Consider the following 26,915-nt stretch of genomic DNA (forward strand, 5'->3'; position numbering starts at 1 on the left):
CCCTGCAGTCGCAGTGCAGGGGAATCCATCACCAGCTCTGCTCCCCTGAGCTAGCAAACTCTGTGTGTTTATTAATCTGTGAGTGACAGAACCACGACGCTAAGGTCACAGTGTTGGGTGTGAGGATGAAGTTGCTAAGACACAAAGAACACTCACTAGCGCTCTTGGGGCACTGTGAGCGTGCTTCAGTGTCAGCATCTGCTAGGTCCAGAAGCTTGGGGTCGCGCGTGGCCCTGGTCACGGACCCCACGCACACTGCAGAAGGACCACAACTTTCCTGTGGGCCTGACAGGAAGTCGTATTGGCATGCAAGTTTCCCCAGCTTGCTCTTTGATTGAATGCTATACAGTAATAATTGTAAATAATATACTTGTCATTTGAGAGTGCCTCTCAATTAAGTAAACTTATCTTACAAAAATCTAGAGCTAAAACTTGATAGTTTGAGGTATGGGATTAGTACTTCCTGCTTCTGCAGTAGTCACACGAGATGGAAGTTAGTTGTTTCAAATCATCTTCTTAGGATGTACTGAGTAAAACTGGTATCTAATCATTTAAAAATGATTCTGAAACTGACTTTTAAAAAACAAAACAGCATGAAACATGTTGCTTTAAATTATCAGATGCTTTCCACCGAACCCTAGACTGCAGGTCTGTGGCGGGCAAGTGGGTGACTCAGCACCTCAAGATCATGTCTCAGCTGCCGTTTATCAGGACATAACCACTTTCATTTCGTCAAAAATATACATTCTTGCTGTTGCCTTTTCTTGTTTATTTTCTTTCAATCTGAATCACTTGTTAGAATTGGATTTAGTGTTTTCTGTTATGTAATAGATATAAGCCTTAGCTATATATTTTCATTTCACCAATTTATCTCATGTGTGTATTATTTATTTAAAATGAGGTCACCTTATGATGCACAGGCTGACCTTGAACTTCTGGGCTCAGGAAACTTCCTGCCTCAGCCTCCCAAGCAGCTAGGATGACAGGCTGGTCCCACTGGCCCCAGCATTTATTTGTGTGCGCGAGTGTCTGCAACTTACACATTTCATTCTTTGTCAAAACAAAGAGCCGAGCAGCAGGTACTTGGTAGCTGGTGGTGGAGACAGTGTCAGTCCGCTGCCCCACTGGTAACTGTCACCATCCTCCCTGTTGTCCTCAACGCCAGGCGTGAAGAACGCGGACCTGAATGAGCTGCAGGAGATCGCCTCGGAGCCCGACAGCACCCACGTGTACAACGTGGCTGAGTTCGATCTGATGCACACAGTGGTGGAGAGTCTGACCAGGACGGTGTGCTCCGGGATGGAGGAGCAGGACCGGGAGATCAAAGGTACTAGGGGCCCAGCCCCATCCTGGGCACAGGGGAGCGCCTCGCAGGAAGTCCGCTGGGACCAGAAACTTCCATTCTTCATGTTGCCCCCCTTCCCTGTCTTCCTTTGCCTTCCGCCTTCGTCCCTTTTTTTCTTTCTTCTTGAGACAGAATCTTGCTCTGTAGTTCATGCCGGCCCTGAACTCATGATGCTCCTGCCTTGGCCTTTGGAGTGGTAGGTGACAGGGGTGCACTGTTTCTTAGTGCTCTTTTCATCCGAAAAACCAGAACCATCAGAATAGTGAGGAAGCACCCCGGCCAGCTTTGTGGGTGAGGGAGGCTGCTCTGACAGCTGGATGATTTGCTCCAGTGTGGGACCCATAGACCATTTTTGAAAGTAAGCTTTTAATTCTGAGACCATTGCACATAAATTTACAGTTGTAAGGACTCTCACACAGAGGCTGTGTGCTCGCTACCAGCTTCCTCGGGTGGTGATGCCCTGCAGAGCCACAGCTGGGATCACTGGTGAGCAGGACCCAGGGCCTGTCTGTGCCCACGAGGGGGCCACCTGTGGCCATTTATAACCACCTTCCTCATGTCCCCCTGCCTCCCTCTCCCACCCTGGCAGCCACTACCCTGTTCTCCAATTCTATTTTCATTTAATTTCAAAACTATTACAAACAGGCTCATGCAGCCTGTCACCTTTGGGGTTGGCTTTTTGTGCAGAATTCCATGGAGTTCAAGGTGCAGCGTGTGTCATCAGCCATTTCCTTATCACCGTGTCAGAGTCTGTGGTACGGTTGGACAGTGTATTTAAGCATTCCCACACTGAAGGATGTCTGGATTCTTTCCAGTTTTTGGCTACTACGAATAATCTGCTGTGAATATTCATGTGTTGGTTCTTGTGTGAACACACATTTTCAGCTGTCTGGAATATTGCCCTGTAATGCAACTGCTGGACCATGTCCTAGCTGACTCTTTCCAGGGTGGCTATAACGTTTTACATTCACATTAGCAGTGAACAAGGGGCCAAGTTTCTATGTACCTGTTATCACCAACATTTGTTCTTGTTCCTGTTTTTCTGTGTTAGTCATTCTGCTACATCCATGGCGATACAACACTATGCTTTTTGTTTTCATTTTCATTTGCCTCATAGCTAACAAAGTTGAACATCCTTCATGTATTTATTTTCCACCTGAAGTTCTCTGTCCTTTTCAGTGAAATATTTCTTCGTGTCTTGTCCATTTTCAAGTAGAACTATTTATTGTGTCAAGCATCAGTGGGGCATAATGCTTTGTTTCCAGGCTCCCTGGTCTGTCTGTTCCGTTAGGTCTTCTGGTTTACCCCTCTCCCAATGTCATACAATCCTGATTTATCACCCCTATCTACTAAGTCTTGCAACTGGGTAGACTTGAGTTGTCCCATAGGATTGTTCTTTTCTAAAATTGATTTTATTCTTCTAATTTCTTTACTTTCCCATTAAACATTAGTCTAATCTTTTTCCTACAAAAAATCTTCCTGGGATTTTAATAGGAATAGCAATAAGAATAAGTTAGCTATCAAATTTCAATTACCAAATATCAGTTTGGGTAATAAAAAAATCATTGTTACTTTTTTGACACAAGTATGGGCCTCCATTTCTTTAGCTAGCCTTTGATTTCTTTCATCAGTAGTTTTTGGGACTTATGCCCCATTCAAGTTTTATTGGAATTACACCTGAATATTTAACTTTGTTTGACTTTTATTGTTTTTAAATTGTAGTATCCACATGATCATTGCTTGTAAATAGAAATAAATTTGATTTTAAAATATTAATTTTATATGCTATGATCTTCTGATTTGAACTTGCTAATTAGTCTAAGAGTTTTTCCTCTAAATGTTGAAGGTTTTCTATGTAGAAAAACATGATGTCTGCAAATAGGGATAATTTGTTTACTTCCTTTTTAATCTCAGTACTTTTAGTTCCTTTTCTTGCCTTATTGCATTTGCTAGCATATCTCCTAGTAACTTGACTAAAACCGTTAAGAATGAATATTCTTGCTTACTCCCCGTTAAGGAGGAAAGCTTCACAACTTTCAAAGAATTGGGCCATTTCATCAAACGTGTAGAATTTATGTGTGTAGAGTGCTTTATAGTATTCTGTTATTCCTTTGATGAATGTGGGACTTTGGTAATATCCTGTTTCCTTCCTGGCATTGGTGAGTGAAATATTGAAATTACCTTCAAGTTCCTTTACCACACATGTATAGCACATAGCTGTCTTAAGTATTTCCTTTCTGTATGTTGAGAACCACATCAGAAATATTTTAATTCCTCCTTCAACCATCAAATATAATTTAGAATACTCAAGAGAAGAAGTCAGATGTATTGGAGTTCACTTATTTTTTATGCTTTCTGTCACTTCTTCCTGAGGATCTAGGATTCCTTTTTAAAAAAATCATTTTCTTTCTAGTTAGAGAAATTCGTTAGCCGGTCTTTTAAGACAGATATGTGGCTGGCAAATTCTTTTGTTTCCTTCATCTGGGTATGTCTGGATTTTCCCTGCATTCCTGAAGGATATTTTTGCTGGATATAGAGCCCTGGATGGACAGTTCTTTTTTCTGAACACTGGAAAAGCATAGTGCCACTTTCTTCTAGCTGCCATGGTTTCTAATGAGAAATCTGCTGTCCCTGAGCTGTTTCCCTTCCACGGATGTGGTGTTAACTCTCCTTCATGCTCTTAGGACTTTTTCCTGTTGTTTAGTTCTCAGAAGTTCGACTATGGTTTTCTGTGGCCCTGTCTTGTGTGGGGTAAATTTTCAGACATTACTTCTTCAAGTACTTTTTGAGCCCTGACTTCTTTTTCTCCTCCTGAGAGTCAGATGATAGGAAGTTTAGGTATTTTGTCATCATGACTCCACATGTTTGTTTGTTTGTGTGTTTTTGGTACCAGGGATCGAACTTGGGACCTTGTGCTTTCCAGGCAGGAGATGGAACCACTGAGCTAAATCCCCGGCCCAACTCCACATGTTTTTGAGGCTCAGTTAATTCTCAAAGTCAGTATTCTCTCTCTTGTTTGGATCAGTTAATTTCTACTGTTCTGTGAATAAAGTTCACCAATTCTTTCCTTGTTGACTCAATTCTGCTGTTTAGCTCATGAAGTCTAAAGATTTCTTTTTGATCATCATAGTTTTATGTCTATAATTTCCACTTGATTCCTTTTTATGTTATTTAATTCTTTGTAAGAGCTTTCTATTTCTTTATTGAGAGTTTTAATTTTTTTTTTATTTCCATAGTGTTTGGAATTGTGCATGGGAGTGTTTTGGGATGGCTGTGTCTTCTGATTTTCTGGCTTCCCCTAACTTCTCTCTGCCAGAGGAAAAAGGAGGGGGAACTGTTTTACTTTTGCTAAATAGTAGAAGTCCAGGTTACTCATTTGGTCTCCTCTCATATCTTAGGAGAAGAGGGCTACTTATTAACCTTCTACTAATATCATTCTACTACAGAAGCAAGACTCCTTTCCTTCAGTACTAATCCCGGATGGCCCCCACCAGCACTGCTGTGCGTGTGGCCTTCCTACTGCTGGTCACCACTAGGCGTCCCCTGACACTGTGCCAGCATCTGGGGGGAAGGTGCCTGCTTACTACCAAGTGGGGCTGGAAGTCCAGCAGGCCCTTCCTGTGGTCTCTCTGAGGTCACACATGGGTGTTGGGCAAGGGTTCAGTATTCCCTGTACCACCCTGGTGGAGAAAGAGTGCTCTCTCATGGCCCAGAAGGGGAGGAAGTTTGGGCTCCTGTGCAGCCTTTGTTGTCGCCTGTGGGGGTGGACCATGTTTTTATCTGTGGCGTTGTGTGGAGTAGAGCAGTTATGGCTGAAACAGTTCCTAACTTGGTGGGCTGGCTTTTTCCCAGTCCTTTGGCTAGAGAGAACAGCTTTGTTGGGACATCTTTTTCTCTCTCTATCGATGTTCCTAGGTTGCCAACTACTTTAACTGCATGTCTGGAATATATGAATAAAAAAAGAAAAAAGGAAATGCACCATTTTGGTATTTCTTGAGTCCTCCCTCTCCACTACCTACCTTTTTCTTCCAATTTCAGCATCTCCTTGTATGGTCTTGCATACAGTATCTGGAACTTTTTGTTATACCTAAAAGAGGAATGGAGAGAGGTGCACCAACCCATTCTTGCTGGAACAGACGCACCATGGCATTGCCTGGACTTTGCTCCTCCTCATGCCATTGGTCTGCAGGTTGCCCTGGTGACAGGGCGTGAGCTCCACAGAGGGGGAGGCATCACTTTAAGAGTTGGCCTTTATTTTTGCCTTTGTTGCACCCAGGGGTGTGACTTGACACTTTGCACATCAGGTCTTCTGCCTTCTGCTGTTCTTCCCTGGGTGAGAACTCTTGGGTCTGGGTGGGGGACCCAAGTGGCAGGATCCTGAGCAAATCTCTGCACTTCCAAGTGAGACTACTTTAGATCCCAGCTCCCCTCCTGCCCCCACATTTACGGGAGGCTGATGACCCAGCATGCAAATGAGTTCCTGCCATAGTCAGCTTTCAAAATGCTGGCTTTTTCTATTATTGTGGTTATTAAAGTCCCTTCAGATAAGTGCTCCTACTTACCTGAAAGAGAAGTCCTACAAGTTAAAATCTTTATTCACTTTTTGCATTTTGTTTCCTTTCTGCCCAGCTGTACATATCCCAAATCTATAGAGCCATTTCCTCTAACAGGTATGCAACACACAGCAAACGCTTATGTGGCACTAGGGCTCAGCATGCCACTCGGTCGGTATCTGTTAGTTGCCTTTTTATTTTTAGATACTCAGTATTGGTTGGAGTCTTTGATGTAAAGATTATTCTCGGACGCTAGAAACCAGTCTCAGCTCCGAGTCTTACTATTTATGAGACCTTGATCAAGTTAATTAGCTTTATTGTGCTTTGGCTTTCTTGCTCAAAAAACGTGGACAATGATAGTGACTACTGAGAATTAATATTTCTAAAGAGCATGGAAGAGCACCATGAGATACCCACATGCTCAGTGAATGCTTGTTTATATTCCTTACTCACAGTGCCTTTAAGAGAGTTTCCAGGAGTCAGAACTATGTCCTGATTTAAGTTTGTATCCTCAGAGCCTAGCACAGTGCCTGGTATATAATGGACACAAAGTGTGTGAACAAATGAAGGAATTAATTACCAAATCAGCTTTCCAAGAGACAAAAACCTTAGAAGCAGCATGAAATCAATAGTCATTTCTGACGAATGGGATTTCTTAGGTGCATGGGAATAACTTTGGGAAAGAGGTTTATTTGCTCGATTTCTTTAATTTAGCTTCAGCCCTTGCCACCACGGGGCCACCGACGGAGCTGATTACGTCTGAAGTCACCGCCAGGAGCTTTATGGTTAACTGGACGCATGCCCCAGGCCACGTGCAGAAATACAGGGTCGTGTATTACCCTACCCGAGGGGGAAAACCGGAAGAGGTAATAAGGAGATAATGTTTCCAAACCCTACTTTTTATTCTCCGCTGCCCTCTACAGTAGTGAGAACAAGACAAGAGTGTGCAGAGGAGACTATTCTGTCATGCATACTTTAAGTAAGTTGACCCAAATCCATTTCAATGCATCTGTTTGCTCTTCCATCTCTTGGAGGTACGGTGTTTCTATCTTCTCTCTTCTCCCCACCAAATGACCGTCAGAACTGGTCAGGTCTGCATTTCTAACACATTTTTCCCCTAAAATTAGTGAGTTATAAAGAAAAAGTGTCAGTAGTTAATTATCTGGCAGAAACTCTTTTTGATAGTTATTTTTTTTAACTTGGGAGTGGCCTGAGATCTCTGCCTTAGTGAAGTCTGTGAATTCCAAATCCTATGGTGATATAATGGACTGGTCCCACAGGGTCTGAAGTTTCCTGAATATTTGTAGAGATGGATGCTAGCGAAAGGCCACGGCAAGGCAGCTGTGGCCAGCATTTCTCATGGTTTGCAGAGAGCACCCATTGCCAGGCAATTAGCTTCTCTCCACTCCTACCTTGTATTCAGCTCTTCGCAGATGATAAAGTAGAGCATGGTGAAATCCCCATGTCCTTCTGTTGGCCTGCTCTCTGATTGACCTCCATGTGTTTCACAGTTCTCTTTTGTATTATGGCAGGATTTGTGGGTTTTTTGAAATGTTAGAGAAGTAGATGATGAAGTTTTAAATCATCTGGAAAAAAATCAGAGTGCTTCCAACAGTTCTGTCTTTTGATGACTAATGAACCTTTTAAATGTTTGCCAGTTACTATGGAAACACATATGTATCTAGTGTGGATTAAGTGGTTACAGAGGGGATAGATGACAGTGAGCCTAGGAAGGACACAATTTTCTATAGATATGAATTAATAAATGACTTCAGGTCCAGTCCATAAAAGATACATTACTTGGTGGAGGAATTCAAGGACAGTTAATGGTGCAATAGAAAGGAAGCCATGATATCAATAATAATGATATATGTAATGCAACGGTCTCGCTGGAGATGCTCATGTTTTGATTTTTAATTCTGCTTGTGTGATAGCTCCCATTCCTCAAACTTTCTTTAAACAGGTGGTGGTGGACAGAAGTGTATCTTCCCTGGTCCTGAAAAACTTGATGTCTTTAACTGAATACCAGATAGCGGTCTTTGCCATCTATGCCCACACTGCCAGCGAAGGCCTTCGGGGCACGGAGACGACACGTGCGTATTTCCCCCCACGCCACTGGCTGACACGAGCTCGGGCTTGTAGGGGTGGAGGCTGTTCTCTAGACACCATGAAAGGCGTGGCTGGCAGCAGGCTGTCACGTGGATGTTAGGCCCTTCTTGGCAGAAATATTTGAATGATCCTCCTAATGCTGAAGGAGGGGAAAACCCAAGCCATGCAACACGTTAGTGCCCAGAAGTGCTGTAGCAGTGTGTACAAAGAGCTTCAGGTGTGAGCAAAGCCCTGAACTGGACAATGTGCTTAGAAAAGGAAGCAGGGTCACATTATGGAGGATCTAGAATTGTACTTGGAAACATTTCATGGTTTTCACTGAGATTTATCCTAATCCCTTTCCCTTACCCGTCAGATATGGCCAGTGTCAGTTTTTATTCCATTTTTGCAAGGATACTTCTAAGTGGCTGAACATGGAAACACATCTCTTGCAGTTGCTCTGCCTGTGGCTTCCGACCTTGAGCTGTATGGTGTGACGGAGAACAGCCTGCGCGTCAAGTGGGACCCAGTGCCGGGGGCCACGGGGTACCTGCTCCTCTACGCGCCTCTCACGGAGGGGCTGGCTGGGGATGAGAAAGAGGTGAGCCCGTGTCCCTGCTCTGGTCCCAGACCTTAAGATCATGTTTCACTGGAAAAGTCTAATGTATAAAATTTAGGAAATTCAGATTGGCAAAAAGAAAACAAATCACCCAGAGTCTTGCCAGCTATTGATAACCTGTTAACATTTGGCTAATAGACTTTTTCAGTGCACTTTTAATGCAGCAAATGAAAATGGTTTTGTAGTCTGTCATTTCCATTTCATTTATTGTGAAAGTCTTTCTACTTCCACTAAAGAATACTTTTATACTTGTTTTCTACGGTTGTAGTATATTACTGTTGATTTAAGTAGTGTTGAAGTTCGTGTTATTGTCATGGAGATAGCTTGTTGTATAAATAATACTCAACATTCTTAACATTCTTCCCATATATCATTGCGTGACTTCTCAGTTATTTCCTTAGGATAAATTCCCAGAAATGAAGTTTCTTTTTCAAAGAGTATGTGAATTATTAAGGCCTGTATTAGTTATTACCACATGGCTCTAGACAAGGTTTATATAATTTATTTTACCATATGCAGTTCATAAATAACCATTTTGCCCATATACACTGAATTCTGTCTTATTAATTTGAGAGATAGACAAATGTATCTCATTAATATTAATTTTGCCTTTTCTCTATTTTAAATTATGAATACTGGACTTTAATTGATTTATTTTAGATCTCTCTTTTTGTCTTTTTTTTTTTGTTTTTGAGACAGGGTCTCACTGTGTAGTTCAGGCTGGCTTTGAACTCACTATGGAGCCCAGGCTGGTCTTGAACTCATGGCAATCTTCCTGCCTCAGCCTCTTGAGTGCTGGGATTACAGGCATGCACTACCACATCCAGCCTTAGATCTCATTTTTAATTTATAAGGGGCACTTGCTGTAACTTAGACATGGGGACTGCTCTGCCTCTCTGATGAGTGTTGACTGAGAGGTGGAGTAGGAGGCAGTTTGGAACCTGCTTTTTGGACCTGATCTAAAACCTGCCACTAGTGACTAAAATTTTTAGAGTACAAAATCTATTGGATCTGAGTATGAAGAACAGAGTGCTGGTGACACATACTCTCTTATTTCCACGATTTGGAAAACCTTTTTTTTTCATTCGGATGGAAAGTTGATCTGAATGACTTTGGTAGAAGAAATACTAAAAATGGTTTTGGAATTATGCTCAGTCTCACTGGAAAAGAGAAAAATAAAAATGAAAAGAATACTAGCTCACAACTAACAGATTAGCAAAAACTTTTTGAAGTCTGTTGATACCACGCAGTAGTGAGATGAGAGAAGAACCATCAGTCCCTGCAGCTGTAGGCATTTAAATTGGTACAGCTACTCAGAGAATATTTTGAAATATTTCATCGTGCTGAAGATGCATGCTATTTAGGTATACAGCAGAGGGAAGTGTCTTGCGAGAGTTCTCAGTGCAAATGGTTGGAACACGACCTTGCAAACTACTGATGTGCTCATCAGTGGAGAAATGGGAAATGGTGGTGTATTTATGCAGAAGAATACATGAAGAATTAATGTCAGTTCTCTGCTGTGTGTCGACAGGGATAAATCTTGAAAGATAGTATCGACTGAGGAAAAAGCAATAACTTGTAGAAAGTGGGGCAGGGATTTAGCTCAGTGGTTCTGCAAGGTCCTGAGTTCTATCCCCAGTACCCCCCCCCAAAAAAACCAAACCTTGTAGCAAGATTATGTTGATACTAACTTTTAAATTTCAATATCCAATTCTTCATTTATAGCAAGTATACACAGACCTGAATTTTTATATATACCTTGTATTTTCTAATCCTGCTAAATTCAAATACAAGTTCTAGGGGCTCCTAGAGATTTCTTAGTATTTTCTCTGTAGATGATCATTTCATCTACATATAAAGATTTTGCTTCTGCTGTGCCAATGCTATCCTAGTTGTGTCATTTTATTGCCAGACTATTTTGGTTTAGACCTATGTTTCAAAGTCTAATGGACAGATGAAGAGTAGGCATATCTGCCCTTGTTCCCCACCTTAAGGAGAAAGCATTGTATCTTCTCCATTCTTATAAGGTGTTCTCACTGGAAGTATGGAGTACATGTCTTTAATCTGTTGAGAAGGTTCTGTTCTACTTCTAGTCTCCTGATAGCTTTTACCATGAACAGCTGTAGAATTTAGTCCAATACTTTTTCTCCAACTAGTGACAGGATCGTATGGCTTTTTCCTTTCCTCTGTTAAAATGATGACTTTTGAGGGTGGATCTTTCAATGGTGAACCAACACTGCCATCCCTATAACAAAACCACTTTCTACATACTGCCAGATCTGACTTCTAATAGTTTGTTTTGTTAAACAAATTTCTATCTATGTTCATACTTTTTTCTTCTATTATCTTTATCCAGTTTTAGGATTAGCACAATGTTGAGTTCCTAAAATGAGGGGAGAAGTGTTCCTTCTTTTTTCTGCTTTAATTGTTTGATGTAATTTATCAGTTAAAATGTATAAGAGCCTGCTGTTGTCATATAGGTAGGTTTTCAAGCTAGGAATATACTTTCTTTAATAGGTGCTATTCAAATTTTATATTTCCTCCAGAGTTAGCTTCATTAATTTGTCTCCCAAGGTACTTCTTAGAAGTTGTCAAATTTATTTCAAAACAGATTTTTGTAATATGCTTTCTATATCCTTTTAAATTCTGTAAAATCTGTGGTAATGTCTCCTAGATCTTGATATTGTAATTTAAAAAATGTATAATTGATATTGTGTAACAGGAAGTAAAGGTCTAAAGGTGCAGGGGAAGTGGGAGGGGTAGGGGAAAGGAAAAAAGGGAAAAGAAAAAATATGAGAAGAGGAAAAAAATGGAAACAAGGTCTTTGCAAATAGGGAAGGGTGGAGGGGGTGAAGGGAGGGCAAGGGAAGGGGAAAAAAAATAAGAACCAAGATACTCATGTAATGGTACAAGATCCCAATGATGAATGTAATTGTATTTTATACCTAAAATGTACCAATAAACTTAATGGGAAATAAATAAATAAACTCAGAATGGTATGGTTTTAAAGCAGTAGCAAAAGATATTTTGGAGCAATTCAGCCTTTCATTCAAAAAATATTGGTCATTGAGTTCTACTGTATTTGAATATTATTGTAGGTTTTTTCCCTTGCATTGTTCTTCTTTGAAAGGTTTTGATTTCTGTATGTGTGTGTGTTTGATAATAAAGTTATTTTTTAAAAAAGTAGGAAAGAAGACAGAGAGCTAAGCTTATATATAGCTTGTTTGATCTTGATAGTGAATATTTAATTAGCCAATTTTTTCATTCTTGTGAATCAAAATATTTTAAAATTAAAGTTGACTATTTCAACATAAAAAAAAGATTATGTTGATACATCATTTGTGTACACTGAGGCCCATATATAATTAACATACATATACTTATGTGTACAGAAATTTTTAAAAATGGACAGACATCAATATCAGGGTGGAGGTGGTGAACAGAATGAATGAGGAAGAACTTCCACCTTATCTAAATATATCCATTCTTTCTAAAATAAGAACTGAAGTCCACATGACCAAATTTTAGTCTTTATTAAATTTGAGTAGTTGTTACATCAGGATGCATTGCAGTATTTTTTGTACATTTATGTGATACATGTAGAGATAGTTAAGTTTAACCTGACAATGACACTCGCAGTTGTGCAACTAGAGACTTTTCTATGGAGATTTTTTTCTCTGTTTTTAAAGCATAAAACTTTCTTGTCACAGGCCGGGGATTTAGCTCAATGGTTCTGCTGCCTGCCTCGCAAGCGCAAGGACCCGAGTTCGATCCCTGGTACCAAAAAAAAAAACCTTCTTGTTACACAACTGAGATTAGTGGCTAACTTGACCAACTCCCAGGGTCAGAAAAGTTAGCGCAGAATGGAAAAGTGAATTACCAAACTGAGTGTCAAGGTGGACTTGGTTCTTCTGAATATCAGAAGTTACTTGCACTTCAACTATACTGGCCCCTCTGTTGAACAGGGTAACAGAAGTAGCCCGGCTCAATTGAGCTGGAAGCAAAAACTGGGCATCTGGCCGTGGACTGCTTGGAATTAGCAAGTAGTGACAGATGCCTGCTTGGACAGATGTGCATGGGTGTGCCCCCTTTTGTGTGATTCACATCATCTCTTCCCGACATGAAAGACGCATGATGGTTTTATGACCAGAGGCTGTTGATGGAGGGGCTGTGAGGATACACACAGTCCTGTTCCGCAGGCTCCCCTTTCTTTAGTTCCATGCCACTGGGCAGGAGTGACACACCTTGGGCAGAGATTTCATTATGTGTGTTCTTTTCAGATGAAAATTGGAGAAACCCTCACAGACATCGAGTTGACCGGGTTGGTCCCCAACACGGAATACACTGTCACGGTTTACGCAATGTTTGGGGAGGAGGCCAGTGACCCTGTCACGGGACAGGAGACGACACGTGAGTGAGAGAGTCAGTCAGCCAAGGGGCTGTGACAAAGCCCAAATAAATGTGGGAGTTCTGAATCGGAAATACCAGACTGGGTCAAAATGTCCTAAGAGCTCGCTGTAGCATAGGAAAATGCGTATTTCACTAAGGGGAAGTCCACATATGTCTTCCGTCTTGTGTGATTATTACAAGTGATGCAGATGTCAGAACTGGACCTTAGCATGGTCCAGATAATTCCACCAGTGTCTTTGTCTAAATCCAAATGCTAGGTCTGGGTGGAGGGAAGGGCTCTGCAAGAGCCTTGGAGTCACAGCAGTGGAGAGATGGGAACCTCAGGCGGAGCCATATTTCAGCAGGGTGGGGATGGGCTTGTGTGGTAACATTTTTGAGTCTGTAAAGGAGGAACAAAACTTACAGCATGTGGTTGGTGTAGAATTAAATACAGCACCACACGTGAATGCACTTAGCACTCAATATGTGTTTTCCACTCATCAAAATTAAGACATTTAAGTGCAAGGTCCCAAGTTCGATCCCTGATACTAAAAAAAAAAAAAAAAAATTAATACATTTTAGGGCTGGGGATTTAGCTCAGTAGTTCTGCCACCTGCCCTGCAAGCCCGAGGACTGGAGTTCGATCCCCAGTACCAAAAAACAAAATTAATAAACTTTTTCTAAAAATTTTTGCTCTCCTTATCTGAGCCCATGTAAATTTTTATTGGTGAGGCTAATTTTGACTTATTTTTTCTTGTGGTGGTGCTGGGGATTGGACCCCAGACTTTGTGCATATAAAGCAAGTGTCCTACCTAAGGCTCATTCTGAACTAAATGTAGAGAACTCATATTTTTAGGAAATGTCTGTATTTATCTATTTAAAAAATAATAACAAACAAAAATACTACTGTGGCACACTAACAAGGTTTACCATATACTGTTAAAAATATGGCTGTATCCATGACCTTTTGAAACAGAAGAAAGTGGAGGGAAGCTCGAGGGCTGGCTACCATTCTGCGTTTTGGGAAGAGAGGAGCAGCACCACTTCCACAGGGCCTTTAGCTTGGAGATTCTACTTGGGAAAACATGACAGAAGTTGAATGATAAGGAAATAAATTTTCCCCTGTCCATTTTTGTTGTTGTTATTGTTAGTTGAAGTAGTGTTGTTCTCCTTCTTCAGAGAAAGACCAATGTAATTAAAACAAACAAAAATTGGACAGAAGAAAAGAATTGAATCATACCAGAAAGTATCTATATATCATTTGCTGAGTGAATTTTCAGATGCTGTCTGTTTGAAAGGCAAACTCTCCCAATGCCCTATGTGGGAGTCACACAGAAAGCTCATTTATTTATAGGTTTGAAAAACGTCTTTCCTATAAAAAACCTCTTTCCTGTAATTAACAGTTGATTTCAACAAAACAAAACAAAATAAAAAAAGAGGCTGCTGAAAAGATGATGTCTTAGGTACCTTTTCCTCAGACTAGCAGTTTTATGCATTAAGAAAACTCAACTTTATTTTGCCATACTGCCTAATATAGCTGAATTCTAAAAAAAGGTAGAACTAAGCATGCACAGTATCTACTTACAGCAGTTTTCTCTTTCCTACACTTTTTGTATTGCCGCTTGGATATTCACTGGGTCACTAACTCCGATAAGCCCTTTATTGTCCAAGCATCAGTAGATATTGAGTTAATGAAAGAGCTGCCCCTGTAGATTAGGAAGCTTTTACCTCATGGTTAAGGCTGATTATTGTCACAGGTTGTCTTCATGGTTTTTGCTGTGTAGGCAGTATCAGCATTATTTGAGATTGTGTTGTTGTGTTGTAAGGTGTGTGTGTGTCTGTTTGCATACTGGTTAACATCGCAGGTTCTGGAACCAGTTAATCAGTTGCCTGAGTTAAATTCTTTCTGCCCTTCTCCTCCTAGTGACTGTGACCCAGTTACCTTAACTGTCATCAATGTAGTGGGGATAATCGCCACTCGACTTCTGCAGTCTAAAGTTAGGATTTAATGGGATAATGTATGCTACGTGTCAGGCTCCGGGAGAACAATAAATGTTAACAATTATTGTTACTATAAATCTGTAAAAGCTCATTAAACTCTCAAAAATGATGGAGAATTTTTAATCTGTTGGCTCAGAAGAGGATCCTTGAAGAAGTTAAAAAGCTACGGAATTGACAATCAAGGAGCTGCAGAAAAGCCATTACTTATCAAACTAATTTAAAGCAGCAGTGAAGTGCTTATTTTTATTTAGGCTCACAAAACCACTCTCATTTAGCCAGGGCAGGTAATTCCTCATTGACTCCTTAAATATTTCTTGAGTACTTGGCATACTGGGGATACAGCTGGAGGCAAAATTATACCAAATTCTCCAGTTCCCTAGGTTACAAAACATTGGGGGAAAGAGTAAACCAAAAATATGCAGTGCAAAAAAAAAAAAACCCCAAAAAAATCAGAAAAGGAAGGTGGATAGTGTAGTTCTGGGGGTGGAAGAGTTGTTTTGCATGAGTCGACCATGGAAACCCTCCCCAAGAAGATGGCTGTGTTCAGAAACCTGACAGGCAGGGAGACCCACTGTGCAGATAGGTAAGGGAGATTTGGAGTAGGCAAAAGGGACAGCAAGTGCAGTGGCCTGTGAATGACCATGGCTGGAGGGTCCAGCACTAGGAAGCATGACTACGAGTGGCACGAGCCAAGGAGAGAATCATGGGAGATGGGGCAGCAAGATGGTGGAGGCCAGTCATGTAGGGTCACAATGGCTATGGTAAGACAGAGGGAGTGCTGGACGTGGTTTTGTGCAGAAGTACAAACTTTGTCTGGTATACGCTTTAAAGGAGCATTCTGGCTACTCACTCAAGAAAGCTCTAGTTGGGGGAGACCATTGAGAAACCCAAGCTAGGAGCAGGTAGTGGCTTCCACCAAGATGGCGGCAGTGAAAGTGAGGCGATCCGATTGTGAAGGAGTTGAGTTGTAAGTGGGTTGTGAGAGCCATAGGAAGGAATCCAGGATGACTCCAAGGTTTTTTGTTTTTTTTTGTCTTAGCCACAAGAAGCATAGCATTTCCTTTTGTTCAGAGAGAAAGATGGGGGAGAGGGCTAGGAAGGACTCCGTTGTCCAGGTTTAGCTAGGTTAGCTGGAATTAGCAAGTAGTGACAGACGCCTGCTTGGACAGATGTGCATGGGTGGGCTCCCTTCTGTGTGATTCACATCATCTCTTCCAAATAGATGCCCATGTGGAGATGGCAGCTGGCATCTTCTTCATTATACATGTGGGGAATTGTAAGATGAGGAGGAGAGTGGCTTCCAAAGAGTCACAAGATGGTCCAGTGGAATAGCTAAGATTTGATTTCAGATGTCCTTGTTTTTAATCCATTACATTTCTTATTTATGTCAGGCTTATAATGATTGTACCAACCAGAGAAAAAAGGTGCAGAAAACTACTGAAATCTTATTAGCACATATAACTTACTATTCACTCTCTACCAGGAAAATTTTTTGTTAATGAGACATTATTAATTTTTTATGAGACAATTCACGGGATTATAAATTATGGTCTGGGTGACAGTTTTCATATGAAATAGCTCACAAGTCAAAGATGCTGTTTTTATGTTTTTTACATATCTGTCATTTAAAATTTTAATTATTTTCTATTCCATTCACTGCAAAGTACCTTTAACTCCACCGAGCAACCTGAGAATCTCCAATGTGGGCTCCAACAGTGCTCGATTGTCCTGGGACCCAAGCTCCAGAAAGATCAGCGGTTACCGCATTGTCTACACCAGCGCAGATGGCACTGAAATCAATGAGGTGAGTGGTGGAACTGCATGAGTCTGTTTTGAGGTTGTTCCATATTAGTTATTAGGGACTGCGTGATCAAAGCCCGGGGACTTAAGACAACGCTATTTTCTTTCATAGTTTCTGTGGGTCAGGAGGTGGCACTCGCACCTGCCGCTGGGGTGGGAGGCCACACGTGTAGGATCCCCGAGGTGGCCGGAGCGGCCACTGTGTCTACAACTTCGGCGCTCACATGTCTGGTGCTTGGTCTGGCAAGACCAAGGCAGCTGGACCGGGGCAGACCTCTGCATCGTCCCTGCATGCAGCTCCAGGGCAGCTGGCTCAGGAGACCTGTGACACTGGTCCAAGGTGAGACTGTGCCACCTCAGAAGTCATTTGATATCGTCTCCACTGTGTCTCATTGGCAGGAGCTATCACAAGCCCTGGCCTGGCTTCCAGTGGGGACCCACCCAGCTCCCACCGATTCAGGAAGGCTGCCAGCCACACAAGCAGAGCCTGTAGGGTGGGAAATGCACCCTGATGTGGTCTCTTTGGAAAATACCATCTGTCGTGGTGGATGGGGTTGGGGCAGTATATATCCTCACGGAACTGGCAGACTAGAAATATACTTTCTGCTTACCAAGTTTATCTCTCTGCTCTGAAGTAAACTGACATCTGAAGAACCTCATTAAATGAACCTAAATTTAAAAGAATTCAGCTTTAGTTTAAGAAGGTACTTTCAAATAAAGGAGCTTAGAAAACTCAGGAGATATAGTATTTTGCATGCAGTGACTAATGTTTACAGAAATTCTTTCTTGGAAATGTGTTTTAGCAAGCTAGCAAGGCTATTTTTGTTTTATTTTTCCTTATCTTGGTCCAGGAAGCTAAGACAAATGGGAAATATGTTGGATTACATCAGTTCTATTATCTGACCAAATAAAGCAAGTATTTTCATATGCTGAGACAAATTTTTTCCAACAGTTAAATCCAAGTAATATTTTACAAAATGAACCTTCATAAGAAATACCATGAAATGAGCAGGCAGTAAGTAGTAAGTGCACATTTCCTGAGCTGCACAAGTACTGTCCAGCATCCCTCCTAAACCCTCATAGGTCCCGTGGGTAAATGATTCTGGAGTGTCTGAAGCCACTGGGACTAGTTGCTTTGTCTTTGAAGACAGGAACCTGGAGCAGTAAAAAGATTAAAATTAAATCCACCAAGCTACAATGTCTCTGTATCCCCAGTGATAAACAAACAGTTCTCCCAAGAGCTGCAAACTTACCTATGGAGGAGGATCCAGCGGGTAATGTAACCAAGTGAAGCGCATGCCACAAAATGTGCAGAAACAGACAAGCAGCAAAGAAATACACTCTCGCCAAGTTTCCCTTGAAACCCGAGGCCAGCTTAGGCTCAGTTTGCATTTCCATTTGGGGGATGTGGATATAGAAGAAATTCTCTGCTTAAGGAAAGACAACTCAAGGCCCGTGATAAATGATGATGGGCGATGGATGCCCATGACAGGGGCCCAGGTAGAGGAGGGGACTGGGGTGACAGGAGCTCACCCACCAGCTCCTGCTACATAAAGATTCAGGTGGGCAGTCAGGGCCTGGGCCTCTTGGAGAGATACCGGGGATTTCTATTTTTCCCCGGAAATCACCAATTTAAAGATGGAATGATCAAAGCAACACAGCATCTGTTCATAATTTTATCTTATTTTTTTACATTTTGGAACATCTTCCTCTGGTAATAATTTTTTAATAAAATAAAACTTTCATATATATAAATCAGTTATATTTATAAACATAATTCTGTCATCAAGAAGAATCACCGCTGCTGTAGCCAGTGACCTTACACTGGTGACTCGTAGACCATGGAAACACATTATTCGCAGCTCTGCAGACATCCACGGTCAGGGCGCCATCAGGGTCAGGGTCCTCCCAAGAAGGCTTCCACGAGCCTCTCTTGTCAGGGCCCCTGCCCAAAGCCCAGTGTCCCAATATTATTGCACTGGGGCCAGGTATTAACATACAAATGGGGAGGGGGACAAGCCTGCAGACCACAGGAACTGTGTGGGCTTCTTGTGATATTTTGTGGTGTTCGTTTTTCAAAGAATGGCCCCAAACTAGTACAGTTGTAGCGTATTTGTGCTCCTTTTTGCAGTGCTGTTCAATCTTAGGGTACCTTTGGCAATTACTAGTTCTAAATTGTATTGTTCTGGGAAATTAGAACATCACGTTTGGTGAAACTGACTTTGAAATATCAGTAAATGGGTTTTGAATGAGGATCTAAAAATATTTTATTGAATACCATGCATAAACCATGCATGGATTTTTAAACATCTATTTTGACCGGTGTGTGTTTTCTTATTCTTAATTCTTAACCATGAAACTGAGATTCAAGTTTGCTGGATAAGTGTCTTTTATTTAAGTGAATATTTTATGTTATTTTGGAATATTTAATTTTTAAGGGTGAATGTTCCTATTTTGCTTTAATTTCTGTGAATTTAAGCTTCTTTTTATAGGTAAGGCAGCAATTGGCATTTTAAGAAATCCCCAAAGTATTCTGAAATATTTATAAACTGCCAGCTAGGATCGACTTTGTAGGTAATATGTAATTGATCATAGAAGCTTTTACTTTACATGCAATTAGTATTTCTCTGCTCACTCCCTCTTCCGTTTGCCTTCTCCAGTATACTTCCTCTTCCTCCGTCTTCCCTCAGTCCCTGTTTTTGTTCACTTTCTCAGCCTCTATGTCTTGTCTGCATTATCCCTCTCCCCAGCTTTCTGGAGGCCAAGAGAAAAAGAGGAAAAGGGCGTCAAATGGGTGTCAGTGATGATGACAGATAGAGCGGACTGTGGTGGCTCACCCCTGTTCAGTGTTGCTGAGTTTCTGCCATGCGCCAGGCCCTGTGCTGCGAGCTCGACAGAGAAACATGGACAGAACCAAGTGCTGGTGAAGCAGTGTCACATTTGCTACCCCAGCAGGCTTTTGCAGTGGGAGGATTCGGGAAGTGAACCAACACGATGGAGGATTGAGCACTGCCATTTGAGGTTCAAAAAGGCAAAGGCCGCAGTTTTCAGACTGAGAGGCCAGTTCCCAGCGGGATGGCTCAGTAGTGAGCCCTGGTCCCGGTCCCGGAGCGAGCCTGAACCCCAGCCCAGAGCCCTCACTCCTGATCAGCGACTCTTTCTGAATCCCTTGCAAAGTTAGGTTGAAGTTAAGTTTTAGCTAGAAGCTGGAGAAACTATTCTTAATAATAGTTGTAGAACAATAAGCTCATGATCCTTTATTAATTTTTCCAAATTCCTCCACATTTTAAAAGCACTACCACAAAATCTGTTCTAGAACTAATAGTTTAAAGCATAATATTATAAATAATAAAAATAAATGATACCTAAAGCTCTTGATGAAATTAACTAGTGGTGAAATTATATAAAATATGGTCTCAAATAAAATAATTTAGGGAATAACTTAGATCTTTTTAAAAACAGATATACATACCCATGTTACATGTACATATGTGTATCTACTGATCTATCTATCTGTCATCCATCTATCTAGTAAGGGGGGAACATGTGTGTGCTTATATACATTTTTCCCCTTTAGTCTCCCAGTGTACCTAAAAATTTTGGGTTTTCACTGCTTTTGTGTATATTTGATATCTTTGCAAAGTTCCTGTTTGTCACAGATGTGCAACTTAGAAATAAAGTGAAGGCCTCATGTGCATTCTAGTTACAGTTTATGGGTCAGGAGAAATTCGTTAAGCTCCTTGGACCTCAGGTTCTTCTTTGGGAAATTCCTATCATAAGTACCCAGAGTCCAGGGGAAAAGCTCTACATGAAATAATGTGTGTCAAGTCCCTGACACTTTCTGAGGGCTCAGTAAATCTTCTCGATGACAATCAAGGTGTCAGAAAGCCATACGGAAATAGTTTTCCACAATACGTTTTAAACTCATATTTTAAATATGGATTTGTGTTTTCTGTGAGCCTAAATAATGAAACCACTTTGTAAAAAGTGTCTAAGAGAATAGGACTTAACGTTTGAGACACCTGGGCGGAAGTTCGAGGTCCTAGCTGGCCCTTCTGGGTGAGATCCTAACTGGCTTCTTCGGCTCCAGGCCAGGGCAGTGATGAGGTCAGCACACGCTGGGAAGGAGACATGCTTCCGGGGCTTGCTGTGTAGCTGGCCTGCAGCTGGAAGTGTGGCCTGGCTCGCCCTGGCCTTGCCCTATGTAGGCTGGCTGAGGTGTCGCTTGCTCATGTCTCTGAGTGGCTGGGCGGGAGCTGCCAGTGGCAACGTCATTCCTGTCTGGTGTCTTCGGGGGTGGCAGAGCGCGCTGGGGTCGCTGGCTCCTCCAGCACTGGCTGCAGAATTGTCCCAAGGAAGAGCTGGTCCACATCAGCTCGTGCCTCCCCTCCTCGGGCCGAAGTGGGTGCAGGTCTTCACCTTGTCGATTTCCACCATTTAAGGGTGGAAGATTAGAAATGTCTGCACAGGAGCCGTTTTTATAAGTTAGTAATTTGTTTTGCAGCATTCCTAGCCTGACACTCCGCCAAGGACGCTGCGGACAACAGTGCCCCTGTGTTCCTGAGGTGTGGGCATAGCCACCACAACTGCTCTCTTTTGCAGGTTGAGGTTGACCCCATCACCACGTTCCCTCTGAAAGGCCTGACCCCGGTCACCGAGTATTCCGTTGCCATTTTCTCCATCTATGACGAAGGGCAGTCTTTGCCTCTGGCTGGAACTTTCACCACAGGTAAGCTTCGGTCCACCTTGAAGTATTCGGAAGTAACTATGCAGAAGCCAAAATCTGCAACAGGTTCTTCAACTGTGATTTTTTTTTTTTTAAGGAGATTGCATTTTAGATTTTAAATATCATTAACAAGCCAGGAGTGGTGGTCCATGCCTATAATCCCAGCACTCTGGGAGACTGAGGCAGGAGGGTTGCAAGTTTGATCCCAGCCTGGGCAGCTTAGTGACTTAGCAAGACTCTGCCTCAAAATAAAAAAGTAAAAGACTGAGGATGTAGCTCAGTGCAAAGGCCTTAGGTTCAATTCCCAGTACTGTAAATGAAAAAAACCCCCAAAACCCAAAATATCATTAACAAGTAAGCAATTAGATAACCAGTGTATGTCCTGCCTAATTATTCTCTATCAAAACAAAGGAGAGAATAGGCCATCTAAATTTAAAAAGTCTAAGTTTTAAAAAACTGTATATTATTCTCTTCACAATCTTGAACTTTTTCTTGTATTCCTAGATATAAAATTTTCATGTCCTTCTTCCATTCATGTGTGTATGCATTAAGTTGAACTTTCAAAACTGCTGCTATCTAACAGTTTTTAACCAAAAAAGACAGTTTCATACTATAATATATCATGCTACAGCTAATACTTCATTCTCACACAGCCTAAAGTCTTAATCGAATAAGGAATGTTTTCAATACTAAAATGAACCGGAAGGCGTGAATACATTCTTTTCCTTTTCTATATGGACGCTGTAGTTGCCTAATGAACATCAAACTGTTTGTCTCTTGGTTGTCACAGCTCTATTGTTTGCTTTCTGAACTTACTGACTGCACTTGGAAGCAAATCCGGCCCTGTGCTTTGGCGATGTGAAGGTCATTTAGAGAGAAGGGAGGAGTCTGGATTGAGAAATAATGTGTACAGAAAAGTCCAGTGATTCCTCAGGATCGCCTGAGGGTTGGAATTCTCATGGTGTCCTATCAGAGTTTTAAAATCCCTGAGCTCAAGTAATAAAAATCAGCGAGGGAAACATTTATTTGGGGTGCAGTTGCATGTTGCGTTCTCTGCTGTACATCCCCAAAGGGTGTAAATTGTGACGAGTGAAGGGTCCCATAAATTAAATTCACTTCTGATGACACCACGTGATGTAAAACATGAAAACAGTGACTTTCTTCCCCAGGCAGGACTGAACTTAGCCCCAGGGAGAGAGTGAACCGCTGTGCCAGCCCTTTCTCCAGGCTCTACCTGTTAACTTCCTCAAAACACTTGGAATGTAGTATCTTGATAAAATAACCAATGTGGCATTTTTATTTATTCTACTGAATGAAAAGAGCCAAGTAAACAAGCCAAGGATTCTGTAATTACTGGAAAGCTTTAAAAATCTGATTTCCGTGGCTTTCCTGATTTATGCAGTCAGCCCACGCTGGACCCATTGGCGCGGCTTTGCTTTCTCCTGTGGTTTTCCAAAAGCAAAGGATTCCTCGCGGAGTCCGCTCCTGCTGCGGCCACTGGCCTGAGTTTTGGCCTCCTTGCCTTCTCATTCCCTAACCCAGTTTCCTTCCCGGTCAACAGAGGAAGTCCCAGCCCAGCAGTACTTGGAAATCGATGAGGTGAAGACAGACAGCTTCAGAGTGACCTGGCACCCGCTCTCGGCTGAGGAGGGTCAGCACAAGCTGATGTGGATTCCGGTCTACGGGGGAAAGACCCAAGAGGTGGGTGACCCAAGAGGTGGGTGACCCGAGGTCGCTCAGACGCTGCAGTGCGCTATCCTGAACTGAGGCTACTACCACACAGGAGTGGTTCTTCATTTCAGATAGGTTGGGAATTCCCAAAGTAATGACACTTACTGGAGTTTCATAGAAGTCATAGGTTTTTTTTTTAAAGATTAAAGTGCATGGCTTCCAGGGCTTTCATTATGTATCTTCTGTATCTTCAGATTCTTCGACTCTCCTGAATAACACTTAGTAACACCTCCGAGTGCCACTCTTGCAATATTAATAACTTATCTGTCGAGGGAATGAGAAGGAGTATGTTCTTTTGGGGTTCTGTTGTTGTTGTTTTGTTTTTGTGTTTTTATTTTTTTGTTTGTTTGTTTGAGGCAGGATCTTGCTACCTAGATCAGGCTGGCCTTGATCTCAGTTTGTAGCCCAGGCTGGCCTCGAACTAGGAACATGTCCTTTAGTCTGACTTCATGATTGATTTCAGCCCTAGAGTTTGTTATGCTCGGTTATTTCTTCTTTTTTTTTTTTTTCAGAGGAAAAGTGTACACCTTTATTCTTGTTTTTGTTTTGGTATCAAACTCGGGACCTTGCACTTGCAAGGCAGGCGGTGGCACCACTGAGCTAAATCCCTGCCCCTTACACCTTTATTCTTTTTTTTTTTTTTTTTTTTGGTATTGGGGATCAAACTCAGGACCTTGCGCTTGCGAGGCAGGCGCCGGAACCACTGAGCTAAACTTCTGACCCCTCACCTTTATTCTTGGTAATCTTTTTTTTTTTTTTTTTTTGGTACCGGGGATCGAACTCGGGACCTTCCGCTTGCGCAGCAGGCAGCGAAGCCACTGAGCTAAATCCCCGGCCCCCCTGCACCTTTATTCTTAATGCTAACAGGTGAGTCTCGCTTGGTTATTTCTTGCTTGTGCTCAGAATAACATTTTCTTTTTTGCTTACATGTCCTCTAACTTCCCTTTCCCCTGTGTATTCAAGTGAACCTAATTACCGAGCAGCAATACTTTTCAGGTGGTCCTTAAGGAGGAGCAGGACTCCTATGTCATCGGGGGCCTGGATCCTGGCACTGAGTATGAAGTTTCGCTCCTGGCTGTGCTGGACGACGGCAGTGAGAGCGAGGTGGTCACAGCCGTGGGGACCACACGTGAGTCTCTGGCCAGCGTGGACTCCTGCAGCTCCCACTCCACGTTGATGCCGTCTTCCCTTCCCTGGCTCTCTGTCCATCAGCCAAGAGGCTTCCGGTTTTCTTAAGGTGTCTCTACCTGCCATGAAACCAACAGGAAAGCACCTCAGCGGTCCAGACTCTTGTCACCAGGAAGGCTGGGACCACACCCCTCTTACTCTTTATTGTACTCTTGGTATTTGGCACACTTTATGGATGAATGGATAGGTGGATGGATGGACGGAGTGATTTGTCAAGGAATAAGCTGCCAAACAAAGAAATCTAGGGCTGAAATGTTCAAGAGTTACTAGAATTTTCCAAGTTGATCTTGGTTCCAAGAATTTTGCACAAAATGCACTCACTGATTGACTTAGCCCTTCATTTTAAAAAATGAGGTATTAAGAACTTACTAAATTCTCTTAGATTGGGTTCCCTGGAACCAGATTTGGAGACAGAAAGCTGCATCTAGAAGGTCTACTGGGAGTCAATTATGTAAGACACCGAGGACAGCGGCACAGGGCCAGGAGAAGCTGGAACTGAGCCTTCAGCGGGTCCTATTAGAGGATCCAGACTAAGGCTCGCCCTACTGAACTGTCCAGACTGGAGGCAGGGGCGGGGCCGTCCCTGGGGAGGCTGTGACTCTCATGAGCCTCGGGGCGGGACCTGCAGGGCGGAAGCACCTGGTGGGTGTGGTGTGGCCCGCACATGCGCAGGAGCCCTGAGCGCCTCCTGCCCAGGCAAGTCGCCCCTAGGTGGTCTTGATTGGCAGCCAGTTCACGACTCTCTCTGCGCACCTTTTAATTTACTTTAATTATCACAGCTATGCCCCTGTTTTGAGATAATTGGAGGCTCCTTAATTTGGTAGATGGACTCCAAATGTTTATGTGAAATCTCGTGTCAATGACGAGAAAGTGACTTTTTTTGGTTTCCGTTTTCTTACCTTGGAACAGGTATGTCTGCCTTACTTACAACTCATTTCAAAGTCTTCCGACCACACACAGATTTGTTTTAGGAAAAAGCAAGACAATATAGGCGAAATGTTCTTCATAGGCTATGAAATGACTTACATAGATGTACAGGGCTATTGGTTTTACAGAATTTCAAAGTATTCAGGGAATACTTTTGTTTTCTTTTTAGTTGACAGTTTTTGGACAGAACCAGCCACAACCATAGTACCAGCCACACCTGTAACATCAGGTAAGGACTCACAGGAGCCCATTGACTTCTATTTGATTTAGACAGAAGCTGAATTCTTCCCATTTTATTTATTTTATATTACTAACTAGAGAGGGGCTGCTCCTCCCCTTTTCCACCGCAGACTGGTTGCATTTTACTCCCCCATAGCCCTCCAATGCCTTCTCTACCTCTGCGGGCTGTGGTGGTCCCATCCACCCCTCTCACTGTCTGCCGGGCCCATCTCTCTCTGGGGTTCCCACTTGCTTCTCCAAGCATGATGATGCAGTGTCCTCCCTGGGGCTCTTTGCCTTTCTCTGATCTCAGTGACTTCTGCTTTTCACATCATGGTTTTTGTGCAGATATTTCTGTGGGGAACAACTTTGGCTCTTTCCTCTCTTAGCCGAGCCCTCTCTGCCACTCAGTACACCTCTGAACCATTGCAGAGTCAACTCATGACCCAGAAGTTGGATAAGATCATTTATCACCCAGCCGGAAACACCTCAGTGGCTCTGCATTTCTTATTCATTCCCTCTTCAAGTAATCTTTACTGAGCCCTAGACTCTATTGTAACATCAAGATCCTTCCTGAGAGTTTCTGCTTCTCTTCCTGGTCCCAACCACACTTCCTATTCCTCCTCCATTTGCTCCTCCCACTTAGAACTCCCTGCCCTCAAGTTCCCTCCACTCCCACTGCCAGGTAAATGTCTGTATCCTCCCTCCTCTGTGATGCTTCTGTTTTTCTCAGGAGCTAATCACTGTATCTCCAAGACCTGACATCGTTTGACATAGAGGAAGAGTTCAATGAATGCTTTCTGAATGAATCAATGAATCAATGAATGAATGAGGAGAAAGGAGGTGTAGTGGAGATGGTGGAGGTGGACAGGATGAAAGAAGAAAAATGGGACACGGGAGGGAGCATTTGAAGAGAAGGATGGATGTGTCAGCACACATGAGGGGAGCAGGGACAGATGTCAGAGAAGAGGTGGTGTCTGCGGGCTGAGAGGATGCAAGCTGTGCTGCAGCGGCGAGGTTAAAGCAGACATGGGGCTGGGGTGCACAGGAAGGCAGGCGAGACTGGCTGTGCCGTGCCCACTTCCCAGCAGAGTGGTGCTGTGGGGTTCCCATGACCCGGCTCCCCTGCGGGCTCACAGTCAAGGCTCAGGGCTGATGACTTGGATCGGGCTGAGGCCTTGTCCTGTGAGCACTCTTGAGCCCAGTTTTGTTTGTTCTTGGTCGGCATCTTGGTCCCCAGTGACCACGAAAGTGGAACTGCTCTTGCTCTGTGTGCTTCTGCATCCTGGAACTGCACTAAATGACGCTCCCGCTCCCGCTGCCCTCCAG

General features: G+C 42.7%; 1 protein-coding gene across 3 annotated transcripts in view; it reads left to right on the plus strand.

Moving 5' to 3' along the window:
* Col14a1 (collagen type XIV alpha 1 chain) overlaps positions 1 to 26,915 on the plus strand; it is a 191,035-nt gene that overhangs the window by 65,835 nt on the left and 98,285 nt on the right. For all 3 annotated transcript variants that reach the window (XM_013074157.3, XM_004850222.3, XM_087190733.1), the window contains exons 9-18: positions 1,166 to 1,327; positions 6,613 to 6,764; positions 7,862 to 7,991; positions 8,442 to 8,587; positions 12,886 to 13,015; positions 16,660 to 16,799; positions 21,398 to 21,524; positions 23,083 to 23,222; positions 24,249 to 24,381; positions 25,537 to 25,596. In XM_013074157.3, coding sequence (XP_012929611.2) covers positions 1,166 to 1,327; positions 6,613 to 6,764; positions 7,862 to 7,991; positions 8,442 to 8,587; positions 12,886 to 13,015; positions 16,660 to 16,799; positions 21,398 to 21,524; positions 23,083 to 23,222; positions 24,249 to 24,381; positions 25,537 to 25,596 — 1,320 coding nt within the window. The remainder of the gene's footprint in view (positions 1 to 1,165; positions 1,328 to 6,612; positions 6,765 to 7,861; positions 7,992 to 8,441; positions 8,588 to 12,885; positions 13,016 to 16,659; positions 16,800 to 21,397; positions 21,525 to 23,082; positions 23,223 to 24,248; positions 24,382 to 25,536; positions 25,597 to 26,915) is intronic.

The sequence above is a fragment of the Heterocephalus glaber genome, unplaced genomic scaffold (assembly GCF_053883595.1).
Source record: "Heterocephalus glaber isolate CG9 unplaced genomic scaffold, H.glaber_assembly_v1.0 deba00001555, whole genome shotgun sequence".
In the NCBI taxonomy this organism is placed as follows: Eukaryota; Metazoa; Chordata; class Mammalia; order Rodentia; family Bathyergidae; genus Heterocephalus; species Heterocephalus glaber.